The following is an 18214-nucleotide window of genomic DNA, read 5'->3' on the forward strand; positions in this document are numbered from 1 at the left end:
GGTTATAGTCTTTCATAAACCACCGATCAGAACACTAACAGAGAAGGTAAAAGCAGATTATGAAGATAAGCATTTCTGTTCTGGCAAAAAACACATCTTCAACTCAAAAATGATTTGAAAGTTGTCTTCCAAATCCTGCCCTAATAGAATCATTGTCTATAGCAACAGTGTCCATAACATTCAGAATCTCAGGAGTGTAACTTTCGAGTAAATGGTACATCTGTCAAACCACAGGAAACATCTGGTAAAATGGTTAAATAAAAACAGAATTTAAACTTCTGATTTCAGAGCTTACTTATGGTACCCAACAAGAGGCTATTGAAACAAACACTGAAAGCACTCTGGCCATGCACAGTGCTCAGTGATGGTGACAAATGTCCTTGAAGAGGAGGGAGGGAAAAAGCAGACAAGTCAGAAAAGGCAAGCGGTGAGTGTTCCTTCCCCACAGGGCTCTATCCTGCACATCACCAGGCTCAGCTAAGCTCCCTCCCCTAACCAGGGCTGACTCCTTCCCTGCACACCCACATCCCCCATGCCACCAACAAAGAGGCACTTGGGAAATGCCAGATAAAATGGACTAATGAAGTAATACACAGACAACAAACAGGCCCTTCTCCATTCCACGGCAACCATGTATTAAGTAGATGCAATTATCCCACTATCAGAACACAGCAGACATGTTACAAGGTACTAACCAACACATTTCAGTCCATCCCAGAACACTTTAGAAGATCTTCCATTAAATAAAAGATTGAATGATTCAAACCCCCCCCCCCAAAAAAAAAAAAAAAAAAAAGATTTCAAAAAACCAGTAAGGTTGAAAAGCAAATGACAAACTGGGAAAACGGTTATTTTCCTAACATAGCTGATGGAGGATGCTGGACATGAAAAGTTGTAACTCAGAAGAGAAAGAAGATGAATGGCCTAATTAAAGGAGAGAGAGAAAGATACAAAGTTACAAAAGAAGAAATCCAAATGTCCAATAAGCATGTGAAAAGATCACTCAAGTTCCCTAGTGGGGGGCGGGCAAGTTACTACAATGATTCCCCTGCAAACCTTGCAAAAATCAAATACATGTTAACAGTCACTTTGTGCTGATGCAGGGAGACAGGCACATGCACCCGTGGGAATGCAAATCAGAGGACCTACTAGAGACCAAGCTGGCAGAATACACCATAGTAGAAAAGGGTGCCCTTGGACCCAGAAATCCCACTTCCAGAAAAATGGGAAATATGACCTATGAACAAGGACAACTATACACACATCATCCCAGAAGTTTTGAAAACAACAGACTGCAAACAACACAATATCTGCATTTGTGAACAAGTTCTTTTGGTTACAAGCAACATAAAACAAGGCTAGCTAGTTGAAGAAAAAAGCAGGGGGAAGGGGGGTGGAATTAACTGAAAAGATACTGTGCTACATTTCTTGGAAATGAAAGAAGAATTAAATAACCAATCCTGGAAAAGGACAAAAATGAGGCAGCCCCACAACAAAAGGAGGCAGAAGGAGCTCCATACCCCCGTGAGCAGTCCACAGCTCCTGCTGCCCAGAGCGCGCCTACCCTCTCTCAGCACCAGGGCAAGATGCTTGGCTGGGAGGCACCATGGCCAACAGCTGCAGGTCTTAGCACTTGGTCCCCTTTCCAGGTCCTACCTACATACCTGAACCCAATCACAGCATCATTGAGGAGTTACTGACATAAAGTCTTAAAAATTCTGAGACTGTTTTTACTAGATACCACACATGCCGCTGAAAATTAGAAGACACCCCCGCCCCCCCACCATGGCACCAGTTTTCAGCCAAAAGACTTCACCTGAGCTTTACATGAATTATTTCTCAGTAAGAAATTGGGGATCTTATAGGAAAGCAACCTTCTGAGGTTCTGTTTGAGTTGTGTAGGTATGGGAAGAAAAGGAACAGGGAATGTTCCATCTTCGCCATGAATAAGTGAAGGTATTGTTGTTTTGTTTTAAGTAAAACTGTTGGGAATTATGGGCTAGAAATAGAAATGAGCCTTAGGGGCATTCATAGTAAAAATCTATGAAAAGGTATCTTCGACCGGAGGCATGACAATTTCTCATTTGCTCCATGAATCTCAGCCGTCTGTGTTCCAGATCCTTTGCCTCCCGCTCCTCTACTTCTCTCCCCTTCCCTCATCGCTGGATTCTGAGCTCTCACATCCCACCACTGAACAGCCACACAGCCTGAATATGGCCTTTATGTGTCCTGTACAATGCCACCCCTCCCAGCTTCCCAGACAAACCAACTCCCTGCCAGGGGACCCAAGGGAGTCCCAAGGGAGACCTCACAAGGTGCTGACACTTGTCCCTGTCCAGGTCCCCTCTCCTTTAGCCAATCACCACCCACCCCACACAAAATGGGAAAATCTATCCTAAATTAAATGCAAAGTATGTTGTGTAAATGAATCCTGAATTAAAGAAAAAACATCTATAAAGGACATTACTGAATGTGAATATATTAGCATATTAGGTCTTATCATTGTTAAAACATATATACAGGGGAAAGCAAATATGGCAAAATATTAACAACTGGTGAATCTAGTGACAGGTACTCACTGAATTAGTTGTTCAGTGTTTCTGTAGATCTGAACTTTTTCCAGAATAAGAAACTGGGGTAGGGGATAGTGGAGGGAGAGAAGGATGGCAAGTCAGATTATCACCAAATTTGGATGGTATGTCTAGAATGATCTAACCAAGTGTAGGCCAAGTGGCATGTCACACAGTCTTACAGAAGAGCCAATACAGGGATATGGGGAGGAACAGTGGGATGGAGAGGTCATGCCATACACATTAAGATGCCATGGGCAATGAAAATGTTAGTTTCAAATATAAGCCTCAAAATGGAAATCATGAGGCAGGTTGGACAATCCAAACTGACCACCCTGAATTCTCCATGAGCTGCTTCCCACATTGGAGCTTGCTTGAAGGTATGTAACAGCGTGAATTCAAATAAATTCTTTTAAAATTTAACCACGGCTAAGGGATAGATCAATGATCAATAGTCCATGAAGGCCATCTCCTCAGAAGTAAGTGGGAAAAGGGAGTTTGGGACAGATCATCCAAATCCCTGAAAGTCACCTAAAGAACTTGGGTTTTATCTTGTTGTCAAAAAGGAGCCAGAGCCACCCTCACCGCCACCCCTCGCCAACAAACTCTGCCAGGTCCTCCAAATAAGCTCTCAAGGTTATCTGATGACCACAGTACTCTACAGCCATCGCAGCCTCTTGCAGCGAGGTCTCCATTCCCAGCTTTACCCACGTTTCACTGTTGGCTCCTAGAGAGCGCTGTCTCCATCACTTGCTCTCACTTGCTCTAAAGCTGAACGCCTAACGCAAAATGATGCAGATCATTCAAAACCAACACGGAGGGACCTCGGGCTGTTGGCAATGCCAGCCCGAAGCTATCACACACAAATAAAATAAGCACAATTTAAGCACAACACATCTACTAGAATAGCCAGTAAACACTTTGGCTTTGAGAACTTTCTTTTTAGGTAGATTTGAAAAAAACACCAAAAGCAATGAACACTTGGACAAGTATTTGTTTGCTTTTCTCAGAGGAACAGATCTACTCTTTGGGTTGATTTACACCCCGAAGAAATGTCTGGCCATCCCTCTGAAGCATGAGGTGCGTCCAGCTGAAGTGAATTTCTCATTTCCACATACCTTATATTACATTACGCACACACTGGCGTCAGAGCATGATGCAAAGAAGAAATACAAATAGAGAAGTAAGGAAAAAACACATTTCATTCATATGATAAACTCTAAAGGAAAAGATCATTTGATCCCAAACAAGCATCCCAAGTAGCGCTAGTGTTTCACCTTGTAAACTGTACCTCCGCCCAGGTACTAGGGATATGTACTTTCCTGTCTTGGGGGAGCAAGGGATAGACAGGGAAAGGAAGGCAGTGGAGGTAGTGACAGTGGGGTTCTCTTTGTTCCGGCAGCTTCTCTGAACTAAACATCAAGGCTCCAAGGAAAACCCAGAAGCACAGTAAGTGGTGCCATGCAGGGGTTATTACATAAATTCTTAAAATCTTTCCCAAAGAGAAGAGAGTTTCAACAGTATTCTCCTAGTGACTTGTTTTTCATTCAAACACTTACTTAGCGCCTAGCAGGTGTCGGGCATGGTGCTGGGTGTTAGTGGGACAGACGTGAGTAAGACTCCGCTCCCGCCCTGGAAGGATGTGCAGTCTGGGGAGAGGGATACAGACATTTGCACACAACTACAGCAAAGTGCTACCCTTTATACAAAGATATGTTCATGGCGAAGCAGAAGGAATCCCCATTCGCCAAGAGAGGGAGGCAAGAAAAGTGTACCAGGAAGGAGTGAAGGCCCAGGGGCTCACTTCAGCAAGCCGGAGCACAGGGGCAGAAGCTCCTGCAGACAGATGTCTGTGTGGTGTCTTCTGGGGCAGACTGGAGTCACAGAGGAGGAGAGGAAGATAGCAGAAACCTTCCAAGGTGCCCAGACCAGGAAAGAGGGCACTGTCGTGGAAGCGGGGTCTAAGCTACGGCCGGGGCCCATACCGACATGGACGATATTTAGCAGGGCGTGCCAGTGGATTTGACATGAGGGATAAAGTGGGAGAAAGCCACTTCGAGAGCAAGTGGAAAGATAGGTGTCCCATCATAAAGATGGCGGACAGACTGGAAGAAGAAGGAGGCACTAAAACCAATTCCAGCAAAGCAGCACCAACCCAAGGAGCACACCCAGTATCTCAAAGGCAGGCGGCTCTACAGGTGCAAAGGGCAGGACTCGGCTAGACGTGAAGATCTGGGAACCCTCCACCTGGAGTGGTAACCCAACCCATGAGTTGGCATGTGGCTTCCTCAGCAGCATCTGGACAGTGACCAGGACACAGCTCAGCAGAAGAGCAGTAATGCCAAGTCTCTGAAAGATCCTGAGTGGAGCAGGCCCAGAAGTAGGAGGGGAACCAAAGAAAGCGAGAAAGGGGCCATAGAAACCACGGGGGAAGACACAAGGAAGAAGTTCAATCAGATAAGGAATTGCAGGTTTCCTTCTAGATCTGGTGACGAGTGGGTCACCAGGGAACGAGGGAGAGGAGTTTCATTAAAACTGTTGGCAGAGGTGCACCTGGGTGACTCAGTCGGTGAAGTGTCTGACTCTTGATTTCAGCTCAGGTCATGATCTCAGGGTCGTTGAGACTGAGCTCCACAGGGGGCTTCCACAGAAAAGTATGCTTCTCTCCCTCCCCTCTGCCCCTCCTCCCGCTCGGGCTCACTTGCTCACTTTCTCTCTAAAATAAACGAGTCTTTAAAAATACATAAGTTGTTGGCAGAGATCACAGGACTGGACTGGGAAGCAGATATAGAAGTAGAAATAATATGCTTTCTAGAAAGAGCTGAGAGAGGGGGAGAGAGCCAAGGATGGAATATGAGAGACACAAGGTCAAAGGAGGACAGGACCTCAGCCTGCCTCAACCTCTCTAGACTCAACGGAACTTCCCCAAGAGCCCCAGACAGGAAAGACGGCATCCAATAGTCCCAAATCCAGGAATGACACAATCATTTCATTCCAACAGCTGCTACAACAGTACAGGAGCACCAGACCTTTGTGAATCTGAATGTTCATAACAGAATTTTGAAACCAAACAAAATGCTCATTATGTTAGGCAAATGTGCTTCCTGGAATATTCCTGACAGGTCTCATGAGAAAGGTGTGAAGGAGTCCATGGCTACTTACATGATCAGTTGTGGGCTAAACAGTGTTTCCATACATCGGACTTCTCAAAGCCTGCTATGTGCTACCATGAGCAAGCAGACCTGCAAGATTGGGTTAGGTACTTCCCAAACTTGGGTGAGGGAACACTTTTTTCCTTAGAGCATGTGCAGGCAAGAGCATTCTGAGACAATCTATGGGCAATGGTGCCTTGAACCTGTGAGGAGTGGGACTTCAGTGGTCACATGCAGCTGAGGAAATCATTCCTCATAAGTTAGAAAACTCCATAACCATTCCTTGAGGGGCTCAATGCCAGCGAAAGATTTAGGGAAGCAATGAGGTTTCAGTTCTCAGACTTGGTTCTACAGTGACCTGACCTAATGAGAGCTGGTTTGCTGGTTTGTTTCTTCCACTTGACCTTCACCCAGTTTCTGGAGCTGGTTTCTATGTGGATCCATTAGTTGCACTTCTTAGATCTCTTCAAGAAAGGGAAGGCAAGAAGGATAATTTTGAGGAGTGCACAGTAGTGAAGTCGGTTTCCTTCTTCTTCTTTTTCTTTTCTTTTCTTTTTTTTTTTTTAAGATTTATTTATTTATTTGACAGAGATCACAAGTAGGCAGAGAGGCAGGCAGAGAGACAGGGAAGCAGGTTCCCTGCTGAGCAGAGAGCCCGGTGCGGGACTCGATCCCAGGACTCTGGGATCATGACCTGAGCCAAAGGCAGTGGCTTAACCCACTGAGCCACCCAGACGCCCCCTCCCTTTTTAAAAAGATTTATTTATTTGAGAGAAACAGAGTGTGGGGGGTATGTGTGTCTGGGGGGGTAGGCAGAGGGAATTTCCAGCATACTCCCCACTGAGCCTTATGCACCTGAGATCATGACCTGAGCCAAAACCAAGAGTCCAATGCCCAACCAGCTGAGCCACCCAGGCCCCCCACATCAGTTTCCTTCTATTTTGCAGTACATTATGCCTCTGTCAGGGCTATGAAGGCTGAGATCCAGAATTCAGATCTCTTGTCTGGCAAGGATTCTAGCTACTGCCAGACTGAGAATACTACTGCAACATTAAGGTCTCTAATTACGCTTTGCAGACAATTTGTGAAGAAATTTCAAAATGGAGGCGGGGGTGGGAAGGGTTGGTTTACCCAGGAATTTAGCAAAGAAGATAGAGACCGGGTACTGGCACTTCTCAAATGAAAGCTATGCCAGACACAGATCAGTGGGTCTGTAAACTCCTTCGCTATATTCCAGCTGCATGTAGCACAGGCAAATGATGGATTTACAAGCAAGACCCGAAAGGAAAATAAAAGAACCATCGGCACTCACACACAGGCAAATGCTTCTCAGCATTTTATTCCTGGTCCTTGGTCCAATCTACTCAAGTGACAGCACTTTCTAAACTTGCAGGACAGCCTGGCTTTGTATTGCAACAAGAGGTCTCTGTAGTCATAAAGCCACCTCAAGATTAATCCTCTAACTATATATAAACATAGCTGCCATTGTGTCCAGATGCACCTTCAAGACAACAGCACTTGGAAAGCTTCAGAGCCCAGAGATCCGGGAAGGACAGAGAAACAGCCAAAGGCTGTGTTGTTTTGTTTCCTCACCTTTGGAACAAATGCTTCTGACTTACTCTGTAAATAAAAAGAGTTTTTTTGTTTTTTTTTTTTCCCCCAGCTTTAACATGCCATTTTAAAAAGTGACTTTACATGCTAATGGAAGTTTTCCGATATATCCCGAATGTTCTCTAATTCCTCTCTAGGAAAAAAGTCCTCCTTTTTCAAGGTTCTTGCCCCACGTTTATATTCTCGGCAACAAAGATAAGCAACACGGAGGTCCCCAGAGTGGACCTGACAAACGATAGTCTTACTAATTCTGCTCCTTTGACTCCTGGCACTCCTGGCATTTCTTTACTCTGTGTGTTATTTGGCCAGAAAAAATACCAGTAGCAGGATGGGTATCTCCCCTTCCAGCTTTCTGCAAAGACTCTTAAGGCAGAAGTGATGCCTGCTGGGAAAAGGCTGATGTCAGCTTTTAAGAGCACAGCTCCCTGCCTGGATAAGGAGGTCTTTGTTTTCGGCTGAACTGTGAAAATGAGAAAATGCCTCTAGCCTGACAAACAAGCAACCCACACAACACAGGTCAGGCCTGTGACCTTTATTTAAAGGTACCACACTTCATTAGCAAAACACTTGCACGGAACACACAGATGCGCCTTTAACGTCACAAGGAGCAGGGGCAGCCATAAAAAACCAGCTCCATGTCCGTCCCTGCTGAGGCTTGAGGCTGGCCCGCAGCTCCAATGACCGTGGTAGGGGCAGTCTCACACAAACCGGTTTTTAACATGCTTCCCAAATGTGAAACATTACTAAGATCCAGGCTCCCTTCTCATTCACTTTTTTTTTTTTTTTTTAAGTAAATACACCTATTTGCTGTACATGGAGGGGAGTTTTTTAAAAAACCCTAATTTAACATTATCTCAGTTTCTGAGTTAATTATTTAGGATAACTAAAATTAAGACTATAATATATATATAGTGTATATATATATACTATATATATATATATGTATATCCATATCCTCCTGAATACCCCAGAACACTTTTGGGAGTACCTATAAGGCTGTGTGTAGAACTACAGAAAAATACAGAATATTCCAAGGCTAAAATGTCCCGAATTTGGATGACGCCAAGAAGGATGTGGGAGAGAAGAGACAGCATAGTTTGAGGGATTCTATTTCAAGAGCATTTGATTTATGAAATCTGAAAAGGATTTTGTGTCTGATCCTGAACGGGATCCTGAAAAAGATTATATGTGTCTCTATCTACTTAAACCAAATTTTAAACTGCTCCAGTGCGAGTCTGTTAGACTAAGTTTACTATTGGCCTGTGCCTCTAACCCACTAAAACTGGGCTAGAACTTTTAAACAAGAACTAAAACAATTTTTTCAAAAAGATTTTTTTTATTTATTTGAGAGAGCAAGAGAGAGTGAGAGAGAACACAAGTTGGGGGGGGGGGGTGTACAGAGGGAAAAGCAGGCTTCCTGCTGAGCAAGGAGCCCGATATGAGGCTCGATCCCAGGATCCCAGGATCCCAGGGTTGTAACCGGAGCCAAAGGCAGATGCTTAACCAACTGAGCCACCCAGGCGTCCCCCAAGAATTAAAATACTTTTAAAAGCACTTTCCTTGGGGCACCTGGGTGGCTCAGTGGGTTAAAGCCTCTGCCTTTGGCTCAGGTCATGATCCCAGGGTTATGGGATGGAGCCCCACAACAGGCTCTCTTCTCAGCAGGGAGCCTGCTTCCCCCTCTCTCTGCCTGCCTTTTTGCCCACTTGTGATCTCTGACTGTCAAATAAATAAACAACAACAACAACAAAATCTTTAAAAAAGGAAAAAAAAAAGGCACTTTCCTGGGCATAAATGAACAAACAGACAAACACACACAGGCGCTCGCCACACGGAGTCACCATTTCAAGCCTCTTCAGGGGAAGCTAAATGGCAGCTCTCTTTTGCAATCTCCGAAGGGACCCATCACTGCTCAGAGAGGATTTGCCTTGCAGAGTTACTGTTACTGCAGTGACCACAGTTACTGTTACTGTTACTACAGTGTTTCTTGTTACTGACAGCTCTTTACCACCTCATGCCCCCCACCCTGGCTACTGTTAAAGTGAAGTCTCCACCTCTCATCTCCAAAGCATCATCGGTAGCATTTTGAGAGTGCTTAACTAGAAGATTGTCTAAAACCAAAAGGCGCTAATGTCCTGGATCAGATGGTTCAGAGCGACTAAATACTGACACTATTAATGTAAATGTACCGTCCTCACCAAGAGGATCTGGCTCTGGGACCAGAGAGCCTGGGTTTTGATTCCTGGCCCAGTGACCTATTAGTAAGCTGTGTGACCTTGACCAAGTATAGGACCTCTCTGGGCTTCAGTTTTCCCATCTGTAAGCAAGGGATAATCACAGCATCCACATCCTGGGGTCATGAGGATGGGGTGAGATCATGCCCATGAGGTGCTCAGCACAGTGCCTGGTATACAATAATCAATCCTCACTGTTATTAAGAAGCCCCAAGGCAAAGGCTCTCATGATTCCGGGGATGCTGCAGATCCCGAGCGGTCACCATTCTCAGTGGTAAAGTGTGCCCCCTCTCAGGTTTATGTGGACGTGAACACATCTGTAAAGCATGCTGTCTATAAGTATGTATTACTGTTTACCTGACCAGGTCCCAGCTGCCCGCAGGGTCAAGGTACCAAAATAACCCCAACTTTTCAATTTCCTCTGGGTCTAGTTTTAATATGAAATGAGGGATTGTCCTCATCACTTTCATGGAGTTTGTGGAATAAACTCTAGGTAAAGCATGTCCATATGTATCCAAATTAAAGGTACTAAAGAGATACAAGAAACACAGCATCACCAAAGGGAGCACGACACTGCTGCTAAGCATTTTACACACAGACACCACAAACTATAGATACTCCAGAACATCTGAGGTAACCATTTATACAATCAACCCCACTGCAAAAAAATAAAACCCAGAGGAAAACCCCAAAACCCATTTTAGCCAGTAGTTAGTAAGTTTTTATGTTTTGTTTTGTTTTACTGAGTTTCCTTTATAGGACTAGCACTTAATTTCAAAGGCCACCTCCAACCTTCTGTCAAGCTGAAAGAATCACTGGTTTTGAGTTTGTCTGTTTCTCCCTCTTTTCTATTCATGCTTATGGAGGGAAGAGAAGGCAACTAGGGCCAGGGGGGTGGTAGGAGGAGTAAGAATAGGGAATGAAGGGAAGGAGAAAGCAAAGACCAAAGAAGGAAACAGAGGAAAAGGAGGAGCAGAGGAAACAGAGGAGCCCAGAGGCTGCATATGCATTCAAAGAGAAAGCAGAATTGGCTACATTAGGCTTGAGAAAAGACTTCAAAAGAATGGCCACAGAAGCAAAGACAACAGCACTGGACACATTTCACACCAGGACAGTATTACAAAGGAGCGCCACCCGTGAGGAGAGGCACTGTTTTCTTTCACTAGCCCTTCCCCATTCAGTGTGGACTCCGTCTGTGGCAAACCCGGCTGGTTAGAGCACAAGCCTAGAGACCATGGCTTTGATCCCAGTGTGAGCTTACAGGGTTTTGCCCCATCCCAACTGCATAACACTGATCACCAGGGGATGCCTCCCCCAGATGGAAGAGGAGCACAATCTCTTGCAAGTGGGTCTAATTCAGTTCAACATAGAAATTATTTAGTCCCTACCATGTACTGGACATTGCACTGGTGAAGTGTCATAAATATATGATGTCCATATTTAAGATGCATGCAATCTGGGGCACCTGGGTGGCTCAGTGGGTTAAGATGCATGCAATCCTACCTTGGGTAAAATAGTTTTGGCAAATGACCTTTGGTTTCACACACAACAGGGCTAATCCCAGCTCCACTGCTTTGGACCACAATTATCTCAGAATCCCAATTTCTGCTTCTCTAAGTAACAGAGCTCGCTCTCTCTCTCTCTCTCTCTCTCTCTCACACACACCCCTACCTGTCTTAAAGGGTCTTATTTATTATGAGAATCAAGTAAGACAGTATCTTTAAAGTATCGAACACAGAATGAGCATACAGTTGCATGTATGTATGAGCATACAGCATATAGCACTCAATATATGCTCCCTCCCGCTCACAGATGACCTAACTCAACTGTTCAATGGCAAACCTTTAACACACATAAACCCTACACATACCTACACACATACAGAGAAAGCTGAAAATGGCTTTCTTTGCAAAAGTCCCCTTAGACTGTACTCTTCAGCACAGAACTCTCAGCCAAGCAGCCCAAACCAGGTCACAAAACCAGTATGAATTTAGCCTGTTGTCTTAACTCCACCAATTGTCTGCCTTCAAGTTTTTATAGTACTGCAAACACACAAGACACTACAAATGCAGAAGTTTAACTACTGCAGCATTATCAGGATTGTAAAATGCTAGAAATTACCTGTATGTCCAGACAACGGAGACTGGTTAACTGACCTCTGGCACGTGCACACCGTGGAAAGCTATGCAGCCATAAACTAGGAGAAGGAAGGGCATGGGAAAATGTCTACCGTATATGGTTGAATGAAAACACCAGAACTCATATAAACATATAAAGTATGTTAAGAAAAAGATGGGGAACTGAGAAACCATTCGTGTATCTGCTTACTTTAACTTTAACAAAAAGAACCACAAGAAGGATAACAGCCTACAAGAGGAAGGTTCAAAAGGAAAGTACTCCTCCAAGTACTTTTAAACACAGTTCTGACTTTTAGAAGCATGTTAATGTTTTACATATTCAAAAATAAAACACAATCAACAAAGATAGATCTACAGCTAGATGCAAAAAGAAATGAATGAACCCAACTATATATTCTGGTTAACAGAACATGGAAAGGTGGGGAGAGGAAGCAACTAACTACAAAGTTACAAGTACTTTGTTACACAGTCAGCACAGACTGAAAAATGAACTGCCAGCAAATCTTGAACTCTTCTTGGTAGGTTTGTTTTTCACAGTGGTATGGGCACCGCAATTCTGAAACTATTGTATGTGAACTACAGGAGTGAACAATTAGTAAATGTATTACTGGGAAACAGGGAGATGCAAATAAGGAATGGGGGATAGTGAGGAAGAATTCTGTGGAATTGGGATTAGAACTGGGAGTAGTAATATGAACTCATGATTTCTTAGCTCTTTCCCCTGACAGAACTTTCTGTGATGGTAGAACAATTCTATATCTGTGCTGTACAACAAGGTAGCCACTAGCCACATGTGGCTGCTGGGCTTGAAATATATCTACCGAGTATGAAATGTGGCTAGTGCAACAGAAGAACTGAATTTTAAATTTTATTTAATTTTAAATTCGAATTTTCACATCTAGCTAATGTCTATAATACTCAACAACTCAAATCTAAAGGCAATGACAGACTGTGGACTCTGAGAAACAAACTGAGGGTTTTAGAGGGGAGGGGGCAGAGGGGTGGGTGAGCCTGGTGGTGGGGATTAAGGAGGGCACATATTGCATGGAGCACTGGGCATTTACATAAACAATGAATCTTGGAACATTGCAAACCAATGATGTATTTATGATGACTTAACAATAAAAAAATTTTTAATTAAAAAAGCTTGGGATAACAATAACAACCAACAACAAAAAGACAAAGGCAATGACAGCATAAAAATACTTAGCACCCAGATTTTGGCTTCTAAATCCTATTAGCCACAAAAAGGAACCAGGGTCCCCTGGAGAAATGTTTGATTCCATGGCTGACACAGTAGGTTACAAGAGGAGGATTGTTTGCCAGAAAATAAGAAGCACTTTAAAAAAAAAAAAAAAAAAAAAAGGCCCGTAACAAGGACACAGGAGCCAGCTGAAGTACTCCATGAGTCCATATGGGTCATGGATATAGTAAGAGAACTCTTCCTTAGCAGATCACACCTGAATACCAGGGTCATAGAAAAAAATTACTTTTTGACATTTCCATGAGAGGAATCCCAACACCCATGCCCCCATACCTTACTCAATCCACTTTCTTTCTAAGAAACACAGTATCTTTCAACTTCTAAATTAAACATTCATGTTCTTAACACTTTTCTTAAAAAACAAGCAAAAAAATACTTCTCTGAGTCACCATATCAAGTCAATGAAGAGTTCAAATGACCCAGGCTATACAAAGTTGGAATAAGAGTCCAGGAATTCTCAATTTCCAAGTTCTGAAGAAATCACTAAGGAAACCTCTCTTCTTTGTCTTCCTCCTCACTGAATTAAGTCCGATAAAATTTAGTCACTGTCTGTAGCTTCCTATTCTGGCTCGGAGACACCCAACCTCTCCTCCTCTATACTGGAAAGTATCTCAATATGATGATTATAATGAAATGCAGCCAAGGAGTGCATCTTTGAAACTCTCTTAGTTGTCAAAACTGTTTTTCAACAACACTCCATGCCCAGAATTATTGTGGTTTCTCAGTGATAAGATAAACAAAACACATTTTCACTACACAACATGAACATGTTCTAAGAAGATAAAAGCAAAAAATCATTTTGTAATTTCCTTAAAGAGACAAATATACTAGGCCATTCTTTTCCAAACAAATATCAATTTGTAATTTATTATTTTAAAAAAACTCCTTAGACATATCAAATAAAAAGGAGGGAACAACCTTATAGCTCAAAGAGGAAATGTTCCCTCAAATCCAACAATAGTAAGTACAATATGAAGAGAGATGTAGCATCTTTCCAATTTGCCTATAAAATCTGTAATTCCATTCTTAGAAGATACAAATAGAAATACTGTTACCCTTACTGAAACAAATAATCATCACAGGAGAACAGTGACAGAAGAATGAACAGGGGCGCCTGGGTGGCTCAGTGGGTTAAGCCTCTGCCTTCAGCTCAGGTCATGATCTCAGGGTCCTGGGATCGAGCCCCGCATCGGGCTCTCTGCTCTGCAGGGAGCCTGCTTTCCCTCCATCTCTCTCTCTCTGCCTGCTTCTCTGCCTATTATGTGATCTCTGTCTGTCACATAAATAAATAAATAAATAAAATGAAGAAGAAGAAGAAAGAAGAAGAAGAAAGAAGAAGAAGGAAGAAGAAGAAGAAGAAGGACGAAGAAGAAGGAAGAAGAAGAAGGAAGAAGAAGAAGGAAGAAGAAGAAGGAAGAAGAAGAAGGAAGAAGAAGAAGAAGAATGAAGAGACCACATGCTGATCACCTAGAAGTCCAAGCAGAAGAAGAAGAATGAAGAGACCACATGCTGATCACCTAGAAGTCCAAGCAGTGTGGCCCAGGGGGCCACTGCTCTTTCTATTTGTCTAAAACACTGTGTGATGATGTCAATTGTGAGATGCACATGAAAACCCAGCAATTCTATTTCTATTATGTATACTTTAAGTTATTTATAGTGTCCTCATTATAACATAGTATGAATAATTTATAGTCATCTGTACTTCAAGATCATATTTGCAACGACCTAAGGAGTTACAAAATCATTTTGTTAGTTTGGTTTTTTTTTCTTAAGAATTTATATATTTATTTGACAGAGAGAGCGCATGCAGGGGAGTGGCAGGAGGAGGGAGAAGAAGAAATAGACTTCCCACTGAGCAGAAAACCTGACGTGGGGCTCGATCCCAGGACCCTGGGATCATCACCTGAGCTGAAGGCAGATACTTAACCAACTGAACCACCCATGCACCCCTCATTTTCTGTTTTAACGTTATAATAATAATATTAATGATGACTTTGCCTGAGTGCTTACCATCTAGACGCCAGGCACTGCAAGAGGCATTACAATCATCCTATGATGATGTAACTATGATGACTTCCACCAAAAGATAAAGAAGCTGAAATTTGAGTCCAGACATTCTGAGTGCAAATCAGACACACTCAGAAATTAAGTTCACCATAATAGTATTTTTATTCTTTATCATTGTTATCAATATTAGAATAAGGGACTCAGCAATAATAAAAGTAATAAAACTGCACCAAACTCCCCGCACATGCTGACTCTCATGCTCCTGACAGGTGTCTCGTGAGCTAGTATCATTGCCAGTTTACAAAGGACAGTGGGCCCAGGTACATTAAGTGGCAGAATAGCCATTTAAACCAAGGCATGTCTGCTCACAAAAATACTGTTTCAGGGCTACCTCCCCTTTGGTTCCAAAAAAAAAAAAAGACCAACTGTCTCCTAATTGGGTTTCAGGAAAGAGGAGGCAGAGGAGAAGAAATTGCTAGTAACAAGAGAATGAACAAACAGTTGAGCGCCCGGAACCTACATGACCAGCCTCTCCTCTATTTGGGAGAGCTCATTGTTTTGCAGTGCCTTGTTGCTAGATTCCTGATTGTAGCAAATTCCAGGGCTCCAGACTGCAGGCTCAGCCTCTGACTAACACTACCGTGATTTATTTGAGGATAAATACCTCTGTCAGTATGTCTTATGACTGAACACAACAGTCCAAGCAGGCTGGAATGCATGGAATGCTCGGGACTGGGGCGCTGAGGCAGCACGGGGCTGCTGGCCTTGGCGGCGGCCTCTCCCTACGCAGGGTCTCCGCCAATGAGAAAACAGGAACTCTCTGAGCAGTCACGCTCCTGCCAGAAGCAGCAGCATCCTCAGAAATCAGAACTGGGGAAGCCAAGCATTGTGAATAATTATGAAATATCAATTCCTGCCCGGGGAGGGGAAAAAGAGTAGGATCTTCTAACCTGAATCTACAAAGCTACACCTTCTAATCATCAGGGCTATCTCACCCCCTCTGAAAAGCTCCCCCACTCCAACAATACCGACTCGTTGCACAGTTGCCAGAGCAGACCCTCCGGGCAGCTGGCTGGCTGTCTCCAAGCGCTGAGAACATGGGAAAAGACATTCTGCTCCCTTTGTGGGACGTGAGTGTTCAGAAGAGAGTGCAAAGGGGAAGCCGGAACAAGGTGCACAGAAGCAAGCTATTTTCCTAATAGATGTATGGATTCAGAAAACTTTCATTTCAACCCCTCTGTTTCACAAATAAGGAAACTGAGGCCAAAGAGTTGGAGCGCAACTCATGTCATGATTGTAGAGAATGCTGGTGGCAGAGGGAGGACTAGCCCCAAGCCAAGTGCTCTAATGGCTACAACAGGCTCACATACCAGAAGCGACGAGCAGCACCTTATCGTAAACACAAAAAGCCATCTTTCCCACTTAGGAAGATCTCAAGTTTATACCCTGAATATACACAAGGTGAAAATTAATTCAATCACTCCCCGGCTTTTCTGCAGTTTGCTTTCCACAATCAGCTGTGGCCTGGAAGCAAAGGATTCTCCTTCTAGCCAACAGCAGCTGAAAGCTCCATCCCAATGCCTCTGTCATTCACCTCCCAGCATCATACAGACATTTTATGATCTCACACCACCACAAGAAGAAGGGTGAATACAGTACAACAGATACTCTGAGAGAAAGACCACATTCACATAACTATTATTATAGTATATGATTATAATCATTCTATTTTATTATTGTTGTTGTTAATCTCTTACCATGCCTAATTTGTAAATTAAACTTTCTCACAGGTATCTATGTCTGGGAAAGCACACAGCTTATATAGGGTTTGGTACTCTCTGTTTATCAGGTATCCACTGGGAGTCTTAGAACATATACCCCTCGGATAAGGGGGGTGTGCTACTGTACTTTTTTTTTTTTTTTAAGATTTATTTATTTTGAGAGAGAGAAAGTGAGAGAGAAAGCAAGCATGAGAGGGGGGCAGAGGCAGAAAGAAAGGAAGGAGCAGACTCCCCATTAAGCAGAGAGCCCGCCGTGGGGTCTGATCCCAGGACCCAGATCACAACCTGAGCTGAAGGCAGACGCTTAACCAACTGAGCCACCCGGGTGCCCTGCTACTCTACTTCTTAATGTGTACAAGCCTAGACTCCTAAGCAAAACATTTTACATATGTATGCTCAGGGGCTAACCTTTCCTTCCATTTCCTGGACATTTCCATAAGACATTCACCAAAGATGTATTCTCCTAACACACACACACACACATACACACAGTCATACAAATAATTTGGAAGGAAAGAAGATGTCATCTCTCATGTTATTAGAAACAGTTAATCTCCCGCCTGGCAGGTAAGCACTGTTCATTCTTTGACTTCACAGCTGGCATGAAGTTGCAAGAGAACACGGCCCCAGCACAGAGCACACGGAAGCCACCACCAGAACGCCTTCACTTCAGAAAGAAGGAACTCACAGATGGGGGTTGAAGATGCGACTCATCTTAGAAGCATGGTCGTTTTCACAGTCCAGGTCGTCGTCCCCTTGCTCCACGCTGAACTTCCGCTTGCTGGGACTGATGGGCGGAGGGCCTGTGCGGTGACTGGTGAGGGCAGATGCCACAGGGAGGGTCTGCATCCTGGGTTCTCCCCTGAGAGCAGCTTCACCTACACAAAGAGAGATGATGTCGTCACCAAGGAGGTGAAACGCCCCCACCTTGGTGCGCCGCTTGCCCGCCCACCCCTTGCAAAACTACTCCCAGTGGAAAGTTTTGGCAACCCAACGGGCGGCCTGCCATTCTCGGAACATGGCCTGAGCGCGAGGTGAACTGCCAAGCACAGGAGGTTTTACACAAACGTGGTTTTCTACACAATAACGCCCTTCCCTCCCCCAGCTTTACTGAGATGTAAGGGATATACGGCACTGTGCGTGGTTAGGGTGCACGCTGTGCTGATTTGCTAACAGCTCCATCGTGACAAACAATTACCACGTCTTCACCAACTCTTTAGGGTAGAGTTTAAAATTAAAAGTTGCAATGAAGTAACAGATGGGTAAAAGTACTGACCACAAACCATCTCAAAAGTTAATTTAAAACAACAAAGATCTTTTGATGTGTGGGTATTGGACTCTATACCTAGAAGAGAATGACCTAACACAGGCTTCATTAGATCACGACTAGAAACTCACTTTTCTTGCCTGTTACTTTTTTATTACAATTTTGGTATGTTATTTTTTTAAAGAATGAG

At 43.7% G+C, this 18214-nt stretch overlaps 1 protein-coding gene across 4 annotated transcripts in view; it reads right to left on the reverse strand.

The window, feature by feature from the left end:
• The window catches only part of VGLL4 (vestigial like family member 4), a 153564-nt gene that overhangs the window by 23903 nt on the left and 111447 nt on the right, over positions 1–18214 (reverse strand). For all 4 annotated transcript variants that reach the window (XM_059161755.1, XM_059161756.1, XM_059161757.1 and 1 more), the window contains one exon: positions 17446–17635. In XM_059161755.1, the coding sequence (XP_059017738.1) occupies positions 17446–17635 (190 nt within the window). The remainder of the gene's footprint in view (positions 1–17445; positions 17636–18214) is intronic.

This window comes from Mustela lutreola, chromosome 2, assembly GCF_030435805.1.
Source record: "Mustela lutreola isolate mMusLut2 chromosome 2, mMusLut2.pri, whole genome shotgun sequence".
NCBI lineage: Eukaryota > Metazoa > Chordata > Mammalia > Carnivora > Mustelidae > Mustela > Mustela lutreola.